General features: G+C 38.2%; 2 protein-coding genes across 2 annotated transcripts in view; one reads left to right on the forward strand and one right to left on the reverse strand.

Moving 5' to 3' along the window:
- The window catches only part of ctnna1 (catenin (cadherin-associated protein), alpha 1), an 87,682-nt gene that overhangs the window by 37,164 nt on the left and 26,300 nt on the right, over positions 1 to 24,218 (forward strand). Inside the window, 6 exon segments of the mRNA XM_030738592.1 lie at positions 11,747 to 11,827; positions 12,197 to 12,320; positions 12,323 to 12,339; positions 20,200 to 20,292; positions 20,775 to 20,931; positions 21,935 to 22,135. Of these exon segments, the coding sequence (XP_030594452.1) occupies positions 11,747 to 11,827; positions 12,197 to 12,320; positions 12,323 to 12,339; positions 20,200 to 20,292; positions 20,775 to 20,931; positions 21,935 to 22,135 (673 nt within the window).
- On the reverse strand, positions 2,416 to 8,009 carry lrrtm2 (leucine rich repeat transmembrane neuronal 2). The gene is made up of 2 exons (XM_030738591.1): positions 7,452 to 8,009; positions 2,416 to 6,774 (listed from the first exon to the last, which is right to left on the reverse strand). Exons 1-2 carry the CDS (start codon positions 7,453 to 7,455, stop codon positions 5,138 to 5,140), a joined length of 1,641 nt encoding a protein of 546 aa, XP_030594451.1. The 5' UTR covers positions 7,456 to 8,009; the 3' UTR covers positions 2,416 to 5,137.

The following is a 24,218-nucleotide window of genomic DNA, read 5'->3' on the forward strand; positions in this document are numbered from 1 at the left end:
AGGCTACATATTTAACCATATATATTTCTAATATCTCTTCTCCTGCACTTTGTAAGGACTTGTTGGTTTGCAATTCTCTGTTGTTTGCACTAGGACCCCTCAGTGAAATCCTTGAAGAATGGCTTTAAATTTGTTGAGCAATAAATACATTATTGGGGTATTTGCTGATGAGAGTCCAGATCAATATGTCCCTCCTAGTAAGCATTTTCTAGATTTATTGGAGGCCTCATAATGAGTACCCGAATCATACATAGGTTCGGAGTCCTTGAACCAGGCTGCTGAGGCCATGCTGTCAGACTCATCAGTTTTGTGCCTCTCTCACTTGGGTACACCCTGCAGGTTAATTACAGAAGCTTTCTTTCTGTAGACCTCATCAGAAAAGAGCAGGTAAAATTGAAGTGGCTCTTGTAGTTGGAATGTCATGTAAGGTTATATTCCCTTACAACGGTTGCATGTTTCAAAACTGCTTGACATACACAGTAGTCTTCTCTGTTTAATTTTGTACTAGAAGCTCTCTGGAGCCTTTTAAGGAGACACAAATTCTTTTTAAGCGCATTAATGTCGTTATGTGAACCTTCTGAACAGTTGCAAGGATGTGGGCTACAGATGTCTTGAGAGTTGTTTCAGTCCTCACTTTAAACAGAGTCAGAAAATATGAAGAAAATATGCCTTAAACCAATTCCTTATCTTGTATCATTTCTATACAATACAGCAAGAATATGCACTAAAATTATCATTAGAAAATGGAAAGGAATGTTGCTTGAACCAAAACCTGTCATATCTTCTTTTTGATATTTAAACTGTACATTGCTGTATAATACTTTAAAATGCAATTTCGTGTCAGAACACATGCTAATTGTGTTCAATTAGCTGTTTTAGTGCAGTGAGTATGAACAAAGATAGTTGGGGTTCAGTTTTTACACCATTTATTTGAACGTCCAACATCAGAAAGTTGTATGGGTTCAAGTTTTCATTCAGAGGGGGAAAACAAAAGGAAAAAAAAAAAGAATTGCTGTTCTGCAGTGGAGTGGTGCTAATACTTACACTAAGCAGTGATTAGAGAGCGGCTCAAAAATCCAGGGTTTAGATATCTGATAACTGTTTACTGGAGAGTCTGTTATACAACTGTAGAAAAGAGGAGCATGGCCACTGTAACAAGAAAACAAAAGCTTTTCTTTTTTCTATTGTTGTTATGTAAATAGTTCTATTGGGTCCATTGTGAATGTCATGTATTTTTTTATATATATATATATATATAATGTAAAATGTAATATAAAATGTATTTGTACATACAAAAACTTGTCTTAGGCTTGTATGTTTGCAAAAGATGAATTAGATTTAATATTGTTTCCCTTAAAAGCAAGGTAACTGCACACAAAGACAGTGGTACCCTTTTAAAATGTTGCTTAGGAAAAAAAGTTACTGAAAGTAACAAAAATGAAACAACCGTGTCATTAATGTTCCTAACCAAAAAATATCAGTGCATCTATGCAAACACTTGTTTCCATGATTGTCATTTGGACTTTTGAGCAGAATGTTATTATTTGATGATATTTAACTGTAATTGCAATGCTTAAATACAGGTTAATCATTTGAGTGGCTTAAAAATCATATGGGATCAGTGTTAATGTAAAATGATCAATTTGCGGCAGATAATATTCTCAACATTATTTTGCATTAATGATTTAATTCCTTAATTACAGTGCTACTTTGTAGGTTATTCAGTATATTGGCACTTTCATTAAAAATCACGAAAAACTTAAATTTCTGTTTTTGGACTGTTTGGATAAATCCAGCTATTTGTAGAGATGGCCTTAGCTTTTTGTAGCTTGTGATGAGCATTTGTAACATTTAGTAAAAATAATCAGTTAATTAGTTCATTGAAACTAAAAGCAGAGAGTGTCTCTCGATTGTGACCCATAAACATGAGTTTGCACAGCAACATAAATGGACTTTTTATCGTATAGATGTTCAAACAATATACAGATCCTTTTGAATGGCAGCGCGGTTGAATTTCACTTTTTGTGTTCAGAGTTTTGCATGATTATAATTTATACACTGAGTTAAAGTGCAAGTAAAGACCAAACCAAGTTGTGAGCATCCATCAGTTGGCAAACACCTTGTAAATTATAATCATTTTATTTAAAAAATATATGTTTTGAGGGGACAATGTATTTTTTTTTTTTTTTTTCAGTTTGGCACATCTTATCCACTATACAGATATGAAATTGTACATATTACAATACAAAAGGAAAATGGGAAGAGAAAAGCATTCATTTTGCACAAAGAGGTTGGGTAAGAGAGGGGACTGGTTCTTTTTTTTTTTTTTTTTTTTTTCCCTTTTTCTTTTTTTTTTTCCTTTTCTTTTTTTTTTTTTTTTTTTTAGGTATTGTGGGAAAAAGGGCTAGAGGATGACAAGAGGAAACAAAAACAGATTACAAAGAGCCAGAGTGCAAAGGGATGCATATTTCTACAAATTTGTGGATTTTCAGTCACTTAGTACAACTGTAGTCTTAAACAGTGAAATGTCTAATGATTGACAGAAATTTATAGGAATTCCATATACATCCCCATACTTGGTGTTATTAAAAATGAAGTCTCTCCATAAAGTTTGCTGAATGAGATTAGGAAATATTCAACTCAATTTTGACTTTTGAACATGCAAGACAGATTAGAAGGGCAATAGTTAAAGCAGTGCGAAGCTGGAAGAAAATTAAATTAGAAAATGGAGGTGCCTGACTTTTAAAAATATGATCAGTGAATGCAATGTTTTCATTCAATTCAGACATGAAGTGTAACAATTTTTGGTTTACATAAGCACTTTCTTAAGTTGTTGTAGGCATCCTATGAGCATGTGCTGAGACACATTAACACGCAAGCATTCATTTGAGTGTGAAGCCAAATTTTGACAAGCTCAATATAAAGACAAAGCCACAAATGGTACCTCCTCCCTACCTATAGGGGGCATCAGTCAGTGAACTGCACCCTAATTGCTCAAAACCAGACATCTCACTTAAAAGTGCTGCATCTTGACATCACTAACTGCAGGCTTTAATAAACACAAGAGTTAAAATATTAGTCTTAGGAATTGTTAAGAATATTATAAAGTCACTTACTGAGTACTTGAATTGTACAGTGTTCAAACCTTGCACTGCTCAATGCTTCAGTAGTTGTGAAGTTGTTGCTGCTTTGTGGTCCATTTACATTTCACGCCTGAGGTGCTGTCATTCTGTCATTCCATTCTCTACTGCTTTTACTTGCCCAGAGGGATGCTTGTTAGTTTTAAGAAAGACATTACCTCATTGTTAAACTCAGTCTTCATCGTCTTACCAATTCCTCTCAATCCCACTCTTTCACCCTGCCCCCACTACCAAATTGAACACAAAGAAGTGCGAAGCTACTGCAGCAGCTTTAGTCTGATGCTAATGCACATCCTCTCCCTGCTGCATACAAATGTGTCCTGACCCAGGCTTACTGTTTGCTTATCACTGGATCTCCATTTGCTCTCAGGGTACTGACCGCAGTTTAACTTGACACTTGCGAGTGCTAACCCAGGACCTGAACTGCATTTTTCGCTAACAAGCGCAATATATTAAAATCAAATGTTCAGGCATGATTTGTGTGTGGTGAGAAGGATCAGTGTACCGTAAATATTTGTCGGTGATAGAATGGCTAAATGTTGCTAGATCACTGGTGTGGGTGACAGAATATTAAGTTCTTTTGCCTTGCTTTAATTGGTTCAATCTTGAGCCTGTCAGTACTGATTAGTGTATAAACTGTAAAGAGCACAGGCTACCAGGAGAGGTTTTATATTCAGAATAAAATGCCCTCCTCTCTGGCATTTGGGCTGATTGTTACCCTTTCCTACCCTCACACTAGCTTGTCTGTATATTGATCCTGGTATAATATAGCTCATCATCTAATTGTAATTGGCTATCTAAAGCTGTTGGAAGTATTGTGGTCACAGTTTGTATGGTAAATGGAAATGGAGAATCCATGTACAGATCATTGAAGACTTAAAGGTTTAATAATTCTGTTTCATGTCTAAGGTGAGGCTGACATCCATGAGTTTTTGCTAAGCAGTGTGGTATGTTGGAAGTTAACCACAGCTGAACATTGCTTAGTCTGTCCCACAGGTTGAGAATTTATTTGTGGTGTTAGGCCCTCGTGGGTGGGAGCTTGAACATCCATTAACTTGAGTCAGCTGCAAAACAGCTTAGCATTTATGAGCTAACGTCTGATTAAAGAGGTAATTTTTCCAATTTATATAATTGAACATAAATTCTCCATTCTCAGTACACACTTTTATTTGCATTTCCACACTGAAGAAATTTTGGAGGAAATCCAAATGTCTAGAAACAAAAAGAATAGCTCTCTTTGCTAAGGACAGCTTTTTTTCCTTTATTTTTGGTTGTTTTTTGAATTGGGCAACCCAAATATATTCTTTGAGGAAATCTGTAGAACCATGTCTGATTTGATTAAAGTAATGCCATTAGTATTTACTGAATAGAATTTCAGGATTCTTCTATCCACAATATGATTTCTTTATTTATAACATTGTAACAATAATGACATTTACAGTTATAATTCAGAATTTGAGTTTGGTCTTGGTGCCCTTTAATGTATTATAGTTCTCTCAAAACAAAACTATAAAACAAAGTGTTCTGATAATTGATTCCATTCATTTATCCCAGTGATTGAATGTTTGGCTTAGATTGCCCATGATGTAGTTAGAAACATTTCAAATATTTACTTTTTAAAGAAATGACATAAATCACATCTTCCCGTAATGTATTCTGTTAGCAGAGGGCCACTTGGCAAAGTAGTTTCTCTGTGCTGCAGAATATAGAGACAATGTGGAGACAGATCTCACAGTTTACAATTTTCTTCTTTAAAATGATTGCCCCTGCCTGATATGAACAACCTTGCATTCATAGAAAAATAAATTTGTGACTATCTCTACAACGTCCCTTAACTGGCCAACCTCTGCCATTGTAGCATTCTCACAATTTCTCAAATCTCACTTGTAAAAATTATGCTTTTTACATAAACTGGGAAAAGAAAAATCAAAAAGCAAACCCTGTATCATCTGAAATGGTCAAATGACAAACCATATGCTCTAGGAATAAATAAGAGTTCATACTTCACACTCTTTGTAAGGCAGCTGCTGACACTTGCACTGCCCGTAGCCGTTGATGATCACAAGTGCCCCTTCTTCATGACTGGGCTCATACTCATTATAGGGTACCTGTGTAGCTAGGTCTGCCATAGGCTGTCGCTGCTGGGTCCTCATCTGTCTGCGGTTCTGAATAGCCGAACAGTGACGTATCCGGCGCAGGGTAGGAGGGCAGCACTTCCGTGAGATATAGACAACAAAAATGATGAAAAAGAATGAAAAAAGAAGGGCCATAGTTCCCATGATAACCCTATGAGTCATAACAGTGTTGTCCGTAGCTGAGAAGTCATCTGTTACAGCTGCCTCTTCCAGTGGAGCAGTAGTAGCTTGAGCAGTGCGTGATGTTTGCGTTGTGATTGTTGTGGTAGTGACTGTGGTAAAGCTCCCAAAATCCTCTGCATAGTCCTGTGTGGGGGTCGGCTGCATAATTCCAAACAAGGAGCTTGTGATCTCTGCAGCTGTAGTAGCGTCTGTTGTTGTACTAATGGTCTGAATGACTGGAACGGAAAAATTCTGACAAAGCTGGAATCCATATACGGCATCAAGTATCTCCTCACCTTGGGCGTATTCAGGATTGTGGCAGAGAATGGAATGTTCCCACCTTCCCTTAAAGGTGCTTAGCCAAGTGGCAAGAGAGCAAATCCTTTTGGTACATTCCCAAAGGTTGCTGGACAGCCCAATCATACCCAAAGACTGCCACATATCCAAGACTTGGGGATCCAGGCTGCTCAGTTTGTTGTTATCCAGCAGCAAAACCTTTAAATTTGGCAGCGTTTGAAACACATCAGGGGTCAGGACACGAATTTCATTTCCTGTGAGGTCCAGCTTCTCCAGTGTGGTCCAGGTCCATTCCATGCCGCATGTTACGTTGCTGATCTTATTCCATTGCAGATATAGAAACTGAAGGGCAACGAGGCGAGGGAAATGGGCCAAGTTTATCTTGGTCAGCTGATTGTGCTCCAAGTGGAGCTCTTTAAGCTTGATGAGCCCAGCAAATCCATTTCGTGCCAGGCTCCGTAGACGGTTGCTGCTTAGTCCAAGATATTCCAGGCTGCGGCAGTCCCAGAACGCCCGAACAGGTGTGGTACGAAGTAAATTAGAGCGGAGGTGGAGTATCTGGAGCTTCCTCAGTCCATGAAACAGTTCTGGCTCCAAAGCAGTCATCTGGTTGAAGGACAGGTCCAGTATCTGAAGATTGATGAGGTGGATGAAGGTTGTGTTGGGCAACTTGGTGATACGATTGGAGCTCAGATTGAGATCCTTCAGTTTATAGAGCCCTTGAAAGGCATCCTCTTGTACTGTGGTAATCTGGTTGTGGTCTAGATGTAGCCAGGTGAGCTGGCTGAAGCCATAGAATTGATCAGGGCTGAGCTCAGTGATGCTGTTGTGTCGTAATGACAGCCCCAGGGCTCCCTTGTCCACACCATCTGGGGGTGCCTTAAGCCCCTGGGTGTCGCAGTAGAACTGCAGGTCCTCACAGCGGCATTTTTGAGGGCAGGTTGTGCACAATGCAGGAGACAGCAGGCACGCTAGGAGCATGCTGATCACAGACAGAGCCGCTGGTGCAGGTCCCACCAATGGCCACCTTGAATGGAAACCTGGGTGGGTTCAAAGACAAGAAAATGAACTGTGGGGCGGGAAAGCTAATCTCTGCAGAGTACTTATTACTAATTCATGCTGACAGTTATGCTTTTTGTGTATGCTCTGCCTTGCCCTCACATAAAGCAGTTAAGGTATTTTGTGTTGGCAACTTTCACAATGTATGTAAACATGATACCCTTGAGATTGGGTTTAATGGAGATGTCATTTTCTCAGCAAGTCTTCTAATGATCAGTTGCATACATACGGTAGACTCCCCCCACACCCCCCACCATTTATATTAAGCCTGTTTTGGTTCACATTTTGTGCTGTGCACTTAGGCTCGGGTATAATTTGCTTCCTCAGTACTGTCATTCATTTTTTTTCAGTAATTGCTCTATGCTGTTTTTCATTTATAAGCAGAACAAATTTGCTGTAGTCTTTTGAAATTTAAAAAAAATGATTTTTGTTTCTTTTAAGTGTTTTTTTTTTTTTTTAATCACTTATGAGGTCTTCTGGAATAGTCAAATGGTGTTAAAAATGTATGCTTCCCCAACTCATCTGTCTGAAGAAGGAAATATGAAGGACCATTGCAGTAAATAGACTAGGCAGAAGAGCTTTTAGTCCTCAGCCTCCTTCACTCTTACTTGTATTCCCCATTCATGTCCAGACCTGTCATATAAAGAGGCTAACTTACCCATTCTTTTGTGCACATCGGCGGCTGCATTCAACTGTCCTTTTCCGCAGACTCTTGGAGCAACCAGATGGAAGAAAATTCCAAAGGGAAAAAGCCCCTTTGAGTAAGCACAAAAGGAATCAGCCTCTTTGGAAATAAAGCAATTCTGAACCCACCCAATTGAAACAAAATATGAAATTCCATGTCCCGACTTGATGTTTATTCCTTTTAGTTTGTTAGTCCTTTAAAATCCAGGCTTATAAAAGAGGTTGAATCTTTTTCTTCCAGCCCACGAATCCTTGAAATAATTTTTTTTTTTTTTTTTTTAAGTTGATCAGTTGCACCCAGAGCGACTCCAGTGATCAGACCCCCCCTCTCCCCTTTTCTTCTTCTTTTTTTTACCCTTTGGTTTCCTTTCCACCGCAATGGTGTCAATTCAGACTGTTAATTGAAGATTAAGCGTTTCTCTTTCATTGCTGTGGTCCTCCAACCCTAACTTGTTGATGGCAGCCAGAGATCCTGCTTCTGACGCCGGCTCAGTCTCAGCATAGCCTCTGCAGAGCTGTGAGCGGAGCCCTCGTCTGCTAGCTGAGACGCAGGGAGAGAGAAAAAAGCAGAGCAGGGAGTCAGGGATGTTATTCTGTGCTTTTTGTTGCAGCCACTCACTGCTACAGAGTGGTGGCAGCCTGGCGTCGATCATCACTACTGTTTCTCTCTCTCTCTTTTTCTCTCCCACACACACAAACACCCGCTCACTCTCCTGCTCAGTCACTTGCTCTGTGCCTCATACACAGCGCTTGTGCACCTTAGTCTTCCTCCACCTCCCTCTTGCATCCCCCTTCCCTCCCACTGGCTCGTCACCTTCAGAATATTGATATCTTGAACGTGTTGCGGCAGCTTGCTGTTGAAATTAACCACAGCTGTAAATCTCAGCCTCGCCTTGCTGTTGTTCTGCAGACTGTATATATGAATGTATACAAGAGACATAAACCTAAAAAAAAAAAAAAAGAGAGAGAAAAAACAGGAAAATAGAGGTTTTACTACAGCAGTGCTAACATAGGGTGACAAGCTTATATTCATAATTTACATATCTTGATTGCAGGACTTTAACTTTTGAGCACAGTTATGTGATTCACCACCAGCTGCATTGAAGTTAAATTAGGCTTGCTTTTAAAATGTAATAGTCGAGGCAAAATACTTGGTTGTTCATGTGAAGCAGAAGATGGTTTCAACATGAGTCTTTTTGTTTTGTTTTGTTTTGTTTAAAGGTGTATGTATCTCAGAATTGTTTAGAGCTCATAAGACTGAACTCTGTAGTTTTGGGTCTCAACTGAAACTCTGCAACTCAGTCCAAAGTCTCAATACAAAGATTCACAATACTGTGGTTTCAGCTTTCGGTACTGTGATGCTTGGCATGCCAGGTTTAAGCATGCTAATATCAAGAGAACTGGAAATATCACAATAATTTTAGAAAAAAAATCCACAGTTTGTTTGTTTATTTTTTCTTTCATAAGTAAAACAGGTAGCTCAAAAATTGAGGCATGAACAGAACTGTGGTGATGAAAAATTGCTACATCCCTGGTCCCTATAGTCCTTCATTATTTGATGTTTGGTAGAGATGGGTTTTGGGTATATGCAGCAAATAAAACTGTAATCAGCCAGACTACGTAAAAAGAAATGGTATGAAGAACACATAGTATTCTCTGCAAATTTGGCATTTGGCCCACAGTCTCCTTGTGTTGTGTATCTTAAACTTATTCATTAATTTTAAATATTGCTATGCTTGTTTCAAACAACTTTCTTTAATGAAAGCAAAGTAATAGTGTTCAGTGACTGCAGACGACAGAGTAACTGATACAAATTTTCTGTTTTTCACAATTCAAGTTGGAATACAGAAAAACCTAAGTCACATCATTATCTGGCTGTGGATTTCCAGGTCACTTGACCCACATGCTGCTGTATTTTGCTGTATTGTAGTAGACTGCATCTTCAATGTGTGAGAGAAAAACTTCAACAATTTTAGAGGGCTGTTCCATCTGGTTGTGCCATCTGCTTATTTGCAAAAACAATTTTAAAAGTGGGGGAAAGTACAATTATGTTTAAATTACACTTAAATGCAATACGTTTATAAATGACATGCTATTAAGTGAGCTTTCTGATATATTGAAAAGCACTAATGTTGACCCTGTATTATTTTACTCTTAGTGCAGACTCTTTCCATTGAATTTTTTAAAAAATAAATCCAGTTCGCTAGTGGTTTTTGTTGAAAGGGATGTTCCTAAATCTGTCCTGAAGGAGATGGATAGAGACTCACCTGACTATCATAAAAGATTCTGCAGAGAAAACTGCTTCCATAACGAGCACCTGAAGCAGTGCTTTAAAACCCTTGGCTTGGAAATGAAATATAGGCTAGGCATGAATGAAATAGGATTGAGAGTGTAGGGGTAAAGCAGGCTAAAGCCCTACCACAGCACTGTATCCAGCCAGCACAAAATCATAGGGGATTAGTGCTGTGGAGCTCCACGGCCCCTAACTGTGTGCACAAGCCCCCAACGGGCATAGGGCAATGGGGGATGGGGTAGGTCAATGCCACCACCATCCATGTTGTGATGTTGCAGTTAGCATTATAAAGGGGAAGAAGAGCCCAGAGTCCAATGGGTCCTTTGCTTTTACTCTGACCTTTCCTGTCCATCTCATTTTGCTCTAATTTTATGACTCTCCACTGTCAGTGAATTTTTCACGCTTTCTCACTTCATCGTTGCCAATCTTTTTTGAAAGTTGTGCATTTTTCTTGATCACTTTGCAGAATGTGATTGAGCATCTGTTAGAAGTACTCAGCAGTTATTAGGTTGTTCACTGTGGGGTGGCCCCGTATCTCTGTGGCCATCACCTGTGTTAATGTACATAGTTTACACAGTTGGCCATTAACCTTCTTATCAGTGCACCTTAACTTGATTTTGGTCACAGCTCCTTTTTTTATTTATTTATGATCAAATAGACCATCTCTTCACTCATGTGGATACAAACAGAATTCATTTAAACCAAATAGAAATGTAGCTATGAAATAGATATATAGGTAAAAGCCTGATATGATTGCCAGCCTTTCTGGCTTTCCCCAAACATGGTCAGTGTTTTTGTGTAGCAACAGTGTTAAAGTCACCTCTGCTTACCTCACCTTATATTAGCCAATCCAGTCCTTACTTTGTTCTCAATATTTTTCCACAGTTGGGAGCTAATGTTGGCCTTTTTAAGCTTGAAGACAAATGGCTTATTCTAATACAAATGACCAACGGATTTGGGCAACATTGAAACAAAAACTAGTGAGAGGAACAATGGAACAAAATGAGCACTTTTAATATTATGAGCCCCAACTCTGATAGCATCACAAAACGTGACAAAGTGATTTTACAATAAAATAGTTTTATTCCATGTTTGACAGGCCATTGAATTTAGAAACTCGAGCTGTAACCACTGACTACTTTTATAATATTGTACACTGTTCTTTATGGCATATCCATGAACAGAGCCTTGGTGGTACAGAGGCTTTGAAAGGATTTGGATAGCCTTTTTCAATCCTTGCATAAATACAATTTTGGATTTAAATCCAGTTTGGAACCAACAGAAGCACTTAAGAGGATGCAGTGCACATTAAATATAACACTGATATAATGCAAAGAAGCTGTTTTCTGAGCCAACATGGTGGCTGTTGCCCTGCTTACTTTCAGTGTGTATATATTATTAATTGAAACTGTTAGCCAGTGTTCTGTGCTTCATGGATTGTTTTGCTGTGAGTCAGGGGATGATTTCAGTGTTTATTGGAGGGCAATAGGTACAATGGTTTATAATAAATACAGGCTTCAGAAATGAATCACACTCAGCATCTGCAGAACACTACCTCCACAAAGCAGAATAACACAAGCTTATTGAAAATTAAATTTCTTTTCAGAGTAATACCTGCAAATTTTGTACTTTTTAGACAGCAAAACTGCACCCAAGTCAGCTCCAGAAGGGATTGGGTGATGTTAAACCATCAATTGTATAACAAGAAAAGAAAACCATCACCAGAAGTGTTAAAGTGATTAAGGACTATAAATATTCACAAGAAGTTTAAATTTTGATGTCAGAGATCTGTAGATTTGGTAGTTTGTACCTTTATTTACTCAAGTCCATAAATGGTTTTAAAACTTGTTGACACTAATTAAATTTAATCTGATCCTAAGACTTTTTTAGAATTTCTCGCATGAACCACCACCACATTTGGTGGAAACACTGCTGTCATTTTACTCACTAATTACTCCTTTTGGTGCATGTTTCAGGCGGGAAGGAAGGACAGAAGTGATGCTCTGAACACTGCCATCGACAGAATGACAAAGAAGACTAGAGACCTTCGCAGACAGGTCCCCCCCCCCCCCCCCCCCCCCCCCCCCCCCCCCCCCCCCCAGCCCCCCCCCCCCCCCCCCCCCCTCCCCCCCCCCCCCCCCCCCCCCCCTTCAATCTTTCATCTTCAACTTTAAACTGTAGTGTTTTCACTCAGTGACTTTCACTGGAAAAAACAAATCAAATATTTTTTCTTTACTTCAGCCATTTTGTAGTTTACCAGCAATCCTCAGGAGGCTGTTGTCTGTCTTGCGTATATAATATGAAGCTGTAATCTATAGTTCATAAGCTGTGCTACACATCAGTCTGTATGTAAAAGATATGCACCAAGGGCATTCTAACACATATTCTTTTTTTCTTTTTTAATCTTATTTCACAGCTGCGCAAAGCTGTTGATGGACCATGTCTCTGACTCTTTCCTGGAGACCAATGTTCCCCCCCTGGTTCTCATTGAAGCTGCCAAGAATGGCAATGAGAAAGAAGTCAAGGAATATGCTCAGGTGTTTCGTGAGCATGCAACAAGCTGATTGAGGTATTGTATGATATCTTTTTTTTTTTCTTTTCTCCCTCCAGTGCATTCAGAGTCAGGACCTGACTGACCCCAATATAGAACACTCAAATTTTTCCTCTCTATCCCATCAAAATTGGATATTTGATTTTATTGTAGTTTCTGTTCTCAGAGATGGCCCTTGTGATAAGGCTACAGCATTTTTTAAAAAACTGGCTTTTTTTTTTTATCCTTTTTCATAAAAATTATGTTCTGTGGTCAGTTCAGTTTATTCTTACACAAATGCCCATTTTTTTTAAAAATACTACTTATTACTTATTATTATTATTTTTATTATTATTAAACAATATATAATGAGCTCTATTGTAGATCCTGGAAACTGATTTTCTAGTTGAATAAACTGGAGACTAAAAGCAAGAAATGACTTCAGTTTAATGGATAAGGTTCAACATTGCCTGAACAAATGATACATGTGTATTTAAGAACCATTTGTAAATGCTAATCTCCCAATAACCAAACATTTAAATTAAAACACTCACTGGAGAAGCAGCTGAGTGACACGGAGGCACATCTCAAAGGTGGTTTGGTCAGTGTGCAGGCAGCTAAACTACAGATGGCATGGGCTTCTTGTTTCAAAGTTAATATAGTCTCAAAATCAAATATTAGTATATATAACATCTTTTAAATTAAAAAGAAAATTGCTATGTGTTGGTTGACATCAGTATGGATCTTTTATTATGAGAAGCTAAAAGAGTAGCACCTGAAGGCCTGAGTGTCAGATGTGGTATTAGAGCATGACATTGGTAGGCTTTGCTAATACTTGGTTACTGCTTGTGCCTGTAACACTTAAGGCCCTTTCACACCGGACGCGTAAATTCTGTGCGAATGTTTCCACCGTGCCTTATATAGGGAGGATTAGTCGCAAAAACGCACCGCGTTCCGGTGTGTATTAGTTACACGACAGATTCGCATCCGAAAGATTCAGAATTTCGTGTTGTTTTTACGCAACGCATCTGGTGTGAAAGGGCCTTAACATGGTATCCACGAAGAACCGAATGCACAGGTTTGGTTAAAACTTGGTATGGACAAATTTAATTAAAAAAATGTTTTCCAGTTTTTAAACACAGCTAGATGGATGGCGTTCCAATCATTCAGCTTTTTCATTTGAATATGCATGTTGTGTTGACATCCAACTTAGCATAGAAGACACACAAAAAAAAAAAACCTGTAAAATTAAATGTAAGGGAAAATTAACTTTTAAAAAAAAACAAAATGTAAGAAACGTTGTTGCTGATCAGGACTTTAACTACAATATTTTACTTCCACAGTCTCCATATCGGCAAAGTGAAACTGAATGCTACATTGGTGTAATTGTACTGAAATATTTAGCAGCAAACGATCTTTTTGCTGTACATAAATTAGGAATGCTAGTTACCTAGCAAAGCCACTGAATAGCATGTTATATCTGGGTTGATGGGCATCATTATGGTAGAGTTTTAAGCGTGGGACAAAGTAACTGGTTGATGTCCTTTAGCTGAGTTTAGGTGTCAACACTGACAAATAAATTTTTTGTACATGCTAGTGCAGAATTGCACACTGTACTACAAACCATAACTATGCAGAAAACACAGATGGAGACAACTGAATTCATTTTGTTACATTCAAGTCTGATATCTTGAGGTGGAAATGTTTCATATTGCAAACGTAAAAACTTTGTCAATCTTGTCACCTTAAATTGACTCAAACTGCCACTATGAATTGTGGTGGGTTGAGTATATTTAGGATAAACCCTGAAATCAAAGGTCTTTGTACTATGGAATGGACCAAAAAAAAAACAAACAAACTTTATATCAACATCTACATGAGATGTTCAACATACTATAGCTAGTTTGTTCTCCAGTTTTTTTGTGTGTGTGTTTCTTCCAAAAACCAACACATTTCAACTACTGCACCCCAAGCGTTCATGACACTAAAGCCTCTTCCCACCAACAGGGTTCCGGAGCCGGTAGCTTTATTGGAACTGTTAGGCTGGTTTTCCACCATGGAAGCATCGGTGCTCAGTCGAAAAACGGGTTCCAACTCCGGCCCGCAAACTAGCTGGTCTCGAACTAGACGTGTGCCGAAAGTGGCAGAAGGACGTGACTTGCCTCTCAACATCAAATTTCTACCATATTACATGTGTATTACATGAGAAAAGCGAAGCGATTTTCCCGGCTGTGAATAGGTTGGGCTCTATGGCTGAAATTGCTGCTTTGTATCAGTTCATATCACAGATAAAAGGACACAAGTGCGTACTTTGTCATCTTGCTCTAATCGCCTGTCTGTGTTGCCACAGATGCTGCAGTAGTTTGGTTTGGACCATAAAACCGTATTTGCAGCACAAGAACGGGGAGCGTGTTTCTCTCATGTTTGTGCGATTCGGCTTCTGTGTCGAGACGAGGACCCGCCCACACTCATACGTAAAGGAGCAGTTCACAGAAAACGCGATGGAAACGCGGGCCCGTTCTTAAGCATTTTCGCCGGTTCATTGGGAACAGCACGAGCCCGCGAACTGGCTCCTCGGCAGTGGGAAAGTAGCAAATGTTGATGTATACCTTCAAACCTAGAGAGAGAATTTATCATTGCCCCAGTGCACTCTCTATCATCATGTTCTAGGAGAATTTGTGAGTTTACAGTGAATTTGAGGGTTGTGAAGTGCAATTCAACATCAGTCTTTATCAATATAAACTACTGCCGACATTCATTTGATAAACAGCCCAGCTCTAACTAGGACCTGGAAATTGTACATCATTTTTTTTGCAGCAGCCTACATAGAAGTGGCAGGCTTACTCTTCATTTTGGCTAACAGATTGCTGCCTTTTTAAAGGCAGCCAACATTTCATTTTGTCATTTTAGATTAACTCCTTTTTTTGTTCCCCCCCCCCCCCCCCCCCCCCCCCTCCCCCCCCCCCATCCCTGGTTAATATGATTGACAAAAGCACACAGTCGAGTATTATCTCACTTTTCAGGAAATTATTCCTGTAAGCCAACATCAATACAATTGGATGAGCAGTAAGCAGTTCACAGTGGAACTCTTGGCTTTCACCTTAAATAAAATGGTTTGACATTTACCTGCAGATGCATTGTAGGAAGTAGGTATTGAACTGCACTGTAAGCTGGCTCTAGATTAGAGCCTTTGCCAAACAATATATATGCAAATGAATGGAGCTGGAAAGGCTAGAAAGAGAAGTTAAAACATGTTTGTTTCTTTTAACATATGGAACAAATATTCTATAAATGCAATATGTCGTCTGTTCAGTAGCAGGAACAGCAAAGAGCAGCCATTCTCAGGCTCTGTTTGTATGACATCACGGGTTGCGCAGTTGTAGTCTGCCGTAAGGCAAATGGTCTATAGATTACACACATTTGTTTGAAAGCTACATTATGACTGACCCATATTTAGAGAATGAAGGGAACACAAAAAACCCTCACTGCATTCAATTTGACATGCATCAAGCTCTGTAGGCTCTCAAGCAGGCAAGGGATGGTTGCCACATTATATAGAGGGTTAGTTATTTTAGCCCATTTATATAAGTTGTTGTTTGTTTGCGTGTACACCCTGTTGTGAAATACAGCTTTGGAGTGCGAGCCCACTGTAAGTCATAAGATGTACTACATGGCAGGTTGAGATGCAGAGATGCCTCTGTGCATCACTGATCCAATGGCACGGTATAATCAGCAGTAGAAAGGGAATTTACTGGTGAAACCCCCCTAAGGGATATTTAGGATTTTTTTTTTTTTTTAGATTTAACATTGCCCTAAAGCTTGGTTTTTCATGCTTTTAAAAACACACTTGCACCCATCATCCATAACATTAAAACCACCACCAAATATTTGTTCCCTCATGTCACTCAAAACAGCTTTTGGGTGGTATACTTGAGTCAACCTACCTATGAGTGCATTCTAATGAGATAATCAATGTATTTTACTTCTGGTTTTAATTCTGTGTTCAAGTCTTATGTTTCCTGCAGGAATTAAAATAATGAAAGGTTTAAAAATACATTAGACTGTCAAGTAACTTTTTTTCCCAACTTTTAAGCAGAACATTTATTTCCAAGAATAAGATAATATGTAATATCATTAATACACTGCTCAAAAATTAAAGGGACAGTTTTGAGAACACATCAGATCTCAATGGGGAAAAAATCATGCTTGGTAACTATACGGATGGGGATTAGGTAATGTGTGTTAGGAACAAAAGTATGCCACATCATTGAAGGAAAGAAAATATCAGCCTACAGAGGAATTATTTCAAAGACAGCAGGCTAGTCCATTTGCCAAGATTTCATTGCAGCAACAACGGTACTCGTAGTTGTGTATGGCAACCATGTGCTTGTATGCATGCCTGGCAACATTGATGGAGTACCTGTGCAGCCTTTTAGGTCCAGGTGTCGCCTCATGCTACCAGTTGTGACACTGATCTTAGCCAAATGCAAAACTAGTGGAAAAACAGTCAGAAAAGATGGAGGGAAATGGAACAGTGGCCTCCACCTGTAAAACCATCCTGTTTTGAGGGACAGAATGGTTACCCTTCTAGTGCACTGTACTTAACTGACTAGATCAATATCCCAGAAGTTTAATCTAACTTAATGCTATACTTATATTAAAATTTTTTTCTCATTTCTCCTGTTTATTTTTCTATACTCCTAGCATCCAAAAGGAAAATATTTGTTGTATTTTTTTTTTTTTTGCCTAAACCTTTCTCTAGTTTTTCTAAGTAAAGTACCAATTCACGTTTTATTAGAGAGAAACAATACAATTTTTTTTGTTTTGTTTTTTAGCTTCCTTAATGTTGGAATGATCAGACATAGTTGTTGTACTTGGCTCAGTTATATTAATATTAAGCCACTGTAGTGACAAAGATATTCTATACTAAATGCATCATGTATAATATTAGCATAAGCATAGTTTGTGGGATAATCTGTCGTTGGTCCATCTGCATCAGTGGCAAAACAGATACTGGGCCACTGTTATTTCAAATGATTTCACATTGTCATTTTTCTCAAATGAAATACAACCTCTATTCCAAAAAAGTTGGCATATTGTATAAAATGTAAATAAAAATGAAATGCAATGATTTGCAAATCTCATAAACCCATATTTTATTCACGATAGAACATAGACAACATATCAGTTGTTTAAGCTGAGACATTTTACTATTTCATGAGAACTATTAGCCCATTTTGAAATTGATGGCAGCAACGTGTCTCAAATTTATGCTGTTGTGAATAAATTATGGGTTTATGGGATTTGCAAATCACTGCATTCTGTTTTTATTTACACTTTTACACAATGTCCATTTTTTTGGAGTTGAGTTGCACATATTGTTGATGACGGCGTCATGTTGTTAATGGGCTGTCGTGTTTGTTTGGGAATAGCTCTGTGAGACAGGTAAAGTAAGAAAAACAGGTTGCACTTTGGTAATTGTTTGCATAGACTGTAAGTCAGGCTCCCTTGATACTTTAAATGCTATAGTACAGCGTTGCACAGTGGAATGGCATTTCTTTATGCAGAAATGTCTGCTTTCCCAGTGGTTCACAGGGAGTTATTAAAAGCCTGATGTGGACGATCATGCAAGTAAAAATGCAGGTCTTTCAGTTTCTACTCTATGTAACCACTGTTTCATCGTCCTCAAGGATTACTAAATGTTCTCCCTGTAGTTCTGCATGTATTTGCATAGAGATGTAGGGTATGTTTATATCAATGTTTCAGTGCTTTAACTGTGCAGTGGAAACGTGCTTCTCATCAGCAAAATGCTCAGAAATTTTAAGGTGGGGAAAAAAAACACATCTTCACCACTTTGGCAGCCAGTGATGCATTCCACCACCAGCACATCAAAAAAAATATTGTATTTTAAGTATTATTTTTAAGTCTATTAATTGTAGGCAAGGAAGAATATCACTTAACTTGTTTGAATAGAAGATAATTAAAAGAAAAAGACAAATTTAATGCCGAAGCTGATGTTTTCTTTTTTCTTTCATTGTTAAATACAAACCCCCTGTTTTTATCCAACCAGACTTATAATTAATGTACATGTTAAAATCCAGTGTGTCATCTTGGCTGACAGTTTTGTTGTGCTTTGTGACCCAGATGTCAGTAAAGTAGTAAATTACTGAGTAAACTCGACCAGATTGGTGACTGGAAATACAAAAATAAGAGCAGAGCTGTTATAACTCCTTGTCGTTGCTCTTTTGCTGTCATGAGTGGTTTAGTCCTTTGTAATTGATTATGTTTCAGCACATTTTCTGTCTGTTGGATAATCCCATTTTGGCGCAGTTTCTCACATCCCAGGCATTCTGTTACAGCATTGCTGCCAGTACATCCCAACCAAAAATGGGAATCTTCAAAGTCTCTGACCTAAATTTATATGAGTAGATGCCTTATGTAAATCTTGAATATGCAAGACTATTTAGAGATAATTGTGGGAGAGCTTTATTTTAGTCAACATACAAAATTTTACTGATGTTGGCAGCTGCAGACAAGATGTGCTTAGCTCAGCGCTCCAGTTCTCACTCTGCTGCTCACTTTTTGAAAGTGTCATTATAATTATGCAACTCCAGGAGCATAATGACAATCTGGCAGCCTTGTGATTTAGTCGCCGAGAATTACAATTCCTTGAGTTACCAGCTACCACTTAAATTTCCATTTGATGAAATTTACTTTTTCTGGGAATTGAATAGAGAACTTTTTCAACCAGCTGGGCTTTTGTTTTTCTTCCTACTTTTCTGGTTTTTCCCCTCTGTGCCATCATATTGTATCATTTTAGCAGCTTTATAAATTAATCCACAGCACTGGTTTGTATTCCACAGGGATTAGTTGTATTGCAGAGAGCTGCCTCCATTTCTAACGGAAGAATTCCTAAACCAGGCTACCATAATGAACTTATCCAAGTTTAATTATGTATCTACAGTATGTATAGCTTTTGTTTCTGGTTTTTCCCTCAAATTAGTGCAGTGCCCCTTCAAAATGTGCCTCGATTCGTAACAGGCTGATTGTGCCTTGCAGCATCCAAGATTTGTGGTGAGGGAATGGGAACAAAATAGCATCTGATTTGGGTTGCTAACACCCACACTACTTGAGCTATCGCTGCATATGTGGACCTGTGCACTGGTTCCTGAGCATTACACCCAACAAGCGTGAAGTGGGTCAGAAGAACAGTTGGCAAGAAAGCAATGAAAGAACAGACAGTAACAATTAAGTGTTCAGAAATTTCATAGCGTGATTATAGTTTATTACAAACTATCAGTATTGTCGTAGAGCAATTGGTTTTATTGCTTACTGTTAAAATGTACTGAAATGAGGGGAAAAAGGCACTATGTGCACACTAAAATAATTTCAACAAGTCTTAAATTGATTGAGAAAAAAAAAACAAATTAAAAACAAATTTAAAAAAAATAGCCTTGAATATGAACAGTTTTGCCTTGAGTGTTTGTAGATTCCCCTTCACCACCCATTTCCTTTCAGTTGAATAATTTTATAGCTCCAGCACCTTTATACTACTTATATACTTTATACTACTAATACTATTTATACTACTTTGCATATGAGTAGTTTCAGTGACCTCACACATAATTATCAGGAGTCAATCAGCACAGCAGTAACACATGGAGGTTTTGTCGAGATTGATTGATTGATTGATTGATGATTTTTGATTGAGTGCTCAACATGGTTTTTATGATTAAAACTTAATACCAATCAATAGAAATTTTACCATGCCGGCAACTTTACCATTTATTCCCTACATATATGTGCGTATAGAGAGATCTACATTTATCAAATAGAGAAGTCTTTGTGGGATTTCCAGGTTTTGGTTTAAAAAATTATTTTGATTTTTGTTCTTTATAGGTGGCAAACCTGGCATGCTCCATTTCCAACAATGAGGAGGGGGTAAAGCTGGTCCGCATGGCAGCATCTCAGCTGGAATCTCTGTGCCCCCAGGTATGTTTGCCCCCCAGGTGTCACCCAGCTCAGTGATTGTGATTGGTCCATAAATCCATAAATTTAATTTCATGGCCTCAACAGCAGTTAAAATCACAGCTTTCTTTCTGCTATGTTTACTTCTGTAACCTCTCTTTTTGCAAATAACAGGTTTGGTTTGCTTGTCAGTCTTTTGACCATTGAGCCCATCTTTTCCACACACCTGCTGCCGCTGCTCTTTCTAAGACTCTAATGAGTCGCATTCATCCTGAGCTATGATATCCACAGATGTTTCTTACCCCCAAACAAACAACTCTTAGTTTTGCTTTAGTCAGTACCTAAAAACACTCTGTAATCACCCCTAGAAATTAATTTTCTTCCTGATTCAATCCTAACATTGAGGTAGAGGAATGGGGGTCTTGGTGCAATCAACCTATGCTAATGTTGTGGCTCAGGGCTATGTTGTAATTGAGCGTTTAATGGTTGTAATTGGGTGATTACAGGTGATTAATGCGGCGTTGGCCCTCGCTGCCAAGCCCAACAGTAAGGTGGCCCAGGACAATATGGATTTGTTCAAGGAGCAGTGGGAGAAGCAGGTTCGCGTCCTCACTGATGCTGTCGATGACATAACATCGATTGATGACTTCCTTTCTGTGTCTGGTGAGTCTTGTTGATTTGCATGTCATAGCCATGTTGTAGCAAAAGAAATGTTCAAATTGCTGTAATTTTTTAGATTTTGACTGAGTCGTAGTGCTTAAAGGACTTCACAACATAACAAGAAGTGTCTTTAAAGGACCTGTGGTAGTAGCATTTCCTCATGAGTCGCAGTTATACTGTATACTTCTCAGATTTATGTATCTGATTTGGCCCTAGCAACATGTTTAAATGTATTTGTCACTACTTTCCCACAAACAACAGTGTCCTTCAGATAGTGTAGTTCTGCTCACTATTTCACAATGTATTTATGATGTACTGAAGATGCATAACCTTGAAATTATGCATATTGTTGGGCACCTTGCAAAGACTCATTCAAGCTCTGTAGAGGAAAAGCCAGAAGCATGAGCAGAGCTGCATCTCTATTTGACATCTTGTATGTATGTTAAAGCACACAAATTGTTTAGAGTTCTCATTAAGCATTAAGCAGAGTGGCTTCTCTCACCTCCACCCAAGGACAGACTGTAATTTACAAGTGGACATTTGCATTTTATAGGTGCTTCTTTTAATAAGTATTCTAAGAATCTGTCGTCGAACCCACAGCCTCCAATGAACATACAAACATGTATTATGTACTTGAGTTCCTCTGTGGCTTTTAATTTCAGGACTAACACAGGATGAAGACTGGGATTTTTCTAATTGTTTTTTTTTTTTTTTTTTTTTTTGAATTGTGACACATCGTATGTCACATCACACTACGTGTCCCCCTTTTATTTATTTATTTTTTTAAATAAAGCATATCATGGATTTTATTTTATATATATATATATATATATATATATATATATAATATATATATATATATATATATATATATATATATATATATATATATAACAATTTCTTTTCTGATTCAGCCCTAACAATCGAGACAGAGGCTGTCTGTATGCTTTCAGCAATATGTTTAACTAATAAAAAGGACTAATTGTACATTGTTTTATGTCCCCAGAGAACCACATCCTGGAGGATGTCAATAAGTGTGTCATCGCTCTGCAAGAGAAAGATGTCGATGGTTTGGATCGTACTGCCGGGGCTATTCGAGGCCGTGCTGCCAGAGTTGTCCATGTAGTTACTTCGGAAATGGACAATTATGAACCTGGAGTCTACACAGAGAAGGTCTTGGAGGCCACCAAGCTCCTTACTGATATAGGTACCACAGAAACATTATGTAATATACAAAAAAAAAATTTTAATGTTTACTGCTAAGGAAATATACTGAATAGCAAATGTTTGTATAAAAAGACTGAGAGAGGTTAGCTCTTAGACACAGTAGCACTTGCTTATGTAGTGCTAAATCTAGAAGGCAGTGAGGACTTGATGGAATTCAGAATGGATAGTGTCATGGTGGCTCTGTCCAAATTTTATGTATATGCTACGGTTACTGCTCACTTAGTCCATGTAGCTACATCATAAAATATCTGACACACTAGGGGGCACAAGCCAAATGGCATAGTAGTGGTTGTCTTTCTTGATTTTGTAGTTCTAGCTCAGTGTGTAATAATGGTTAACAATAAGAGTAGGCTAAAAAGAACTACATTAACTACACAGGGCCTTTAAGCAATAATACAAAAGTCACTGTAGGCCAATTTAGGCCTGACAAGATGGTAGAAACTGTGGACCAGACTTTTTCCTCAATTTTTTAAAATGTTGTAGCTAATTTTCAGTTTAGTTTAGTTACTTTCCAGAGTGAGAGTGAATTAATTTTTGGGTTTTATGATGATAATAATGACAGTACAAAGAGCACTTTTTCCAAACAGTTAAACATACAGGCATGTAGTCTCTTTAAGTCTCAATAAACAAAAGTCCAAACAGGTTATCTTTAATGTCATGCAGTGCACTGCACTGTTGGAGCAGTTGTGTACCAACTTATAGTTGTGGTATGTTTATAAATGCTGTTGGTTCTCAAATTTTTTTTTCTTCTAAAGGTCTCTGACATCCTTTTTATTTTAAAATGGCGTAGACACCCTGCTGAATGCACTTTATACCTGGTACAGTACATTGCCTGGCTCTAAAGCCACACTGATATCTGACTACTAAGTTGTTTCTCAGAAGTCTGGGGGGGAAAAAAAGGAACTTGTGTAAATCTAGAATTGGCCTGTGAAATGCAATTTTCTGTTGACTGAACCTGAGACATTATGAGACCTTCCACCATTCAGTATGCAACGTTGTGTGATACAGTCTGACAAACTTGCATTATTAGTCTGCACGGTGGTCACTGTTAACTCAGTAGTATTTAAGTTTAATAGATCTGTCATTGTATAGGTTAAAAGGCTTTCTGACTCAAACTCAGGGTACTGATCCTTCCACCAATACTTGCATCAAAAAATTACGTAGCAGTTTGTTTGTGACCCTAAAAGGACAAACTTAAAGGAAGAATATTTCAAAACACACTAGTGGGGGAAAAATAACTAAAATCAGTATTGATCAGAGTGGAAAAAATTAGGTTTTCTCATTGCACACCTTTAAATAGGAACTTATTTGAAAGAGTCAATTGTGATAGGTTAAGGAGCGTAATCACTGTGACTGAAAAAGCCTGGAGGTTGTAAGCACGAAACCAAATCCGCTTTTTGAGCCTGCTGCTCCCTCCCTCTGCATCAGTATCTTGACACCCATGTCGTTCCTGTGAAGTGAAACTCTTAATGCACAGTTTTAAATATGTATGCAGATGTGCTGGAGAGCCCTCCAGAGCATTTATCAAATTGTCAGGAGGGCAAAATACATGGCCCCTGGGACAGCTTATTGAAAGCATCTATTGGAAAACTGTCAAGCCAGATGAAGGCCTGTTCCCTTTAGCTTTTCCTTCCATATTTTTACATGTATCCATTGAAGGCACTCAGTAGACCAACAGTGCAAAATTTCATTAGGTTTAATGTTAATACTACACCTTTTAATCATTAATTCTTACACAGCTATCTCCATTTGCATTTCATTTTAATTCCACAATAGAACTGAACTATTTCTCAGTATTATCACTGGGAGATTGATAATGATAAACTGATTAATGCAATTTCCTCAGAGACTGACAGTTTGTGTCAAGTAGCTTTTATAACCTGAGTGTGAAGAGGAATGTGATGGATGTGAAAATCAAAAGCTGGTCTAAGGTAAACTACTTTGGTGTAGGAATAAATATTTATAACATGTAACTAATGCCATTATTAGTTTTGCTTAGAGGACTAATTCTACGTTCTTGATCAGTTTTCACTGTACGACAAGAAAGGCCTACAGAGGTTTTC

The sequence above is a fragment of the Archocentrus centrarchus genome, chromosome 10 (assembly GCF_007364275.1).
Source record: "Archocentrus centrarchus isolate MPI-CPG fArcCen1 chromosome 10, fArcCen1, whole genome shotgun sequence".
NCBI lineage: Eukaryota > Metazoa > Chordata > Actinopteri > Cichliformes > Cichlidae > Archocentrus > Archocentrus centrarchus.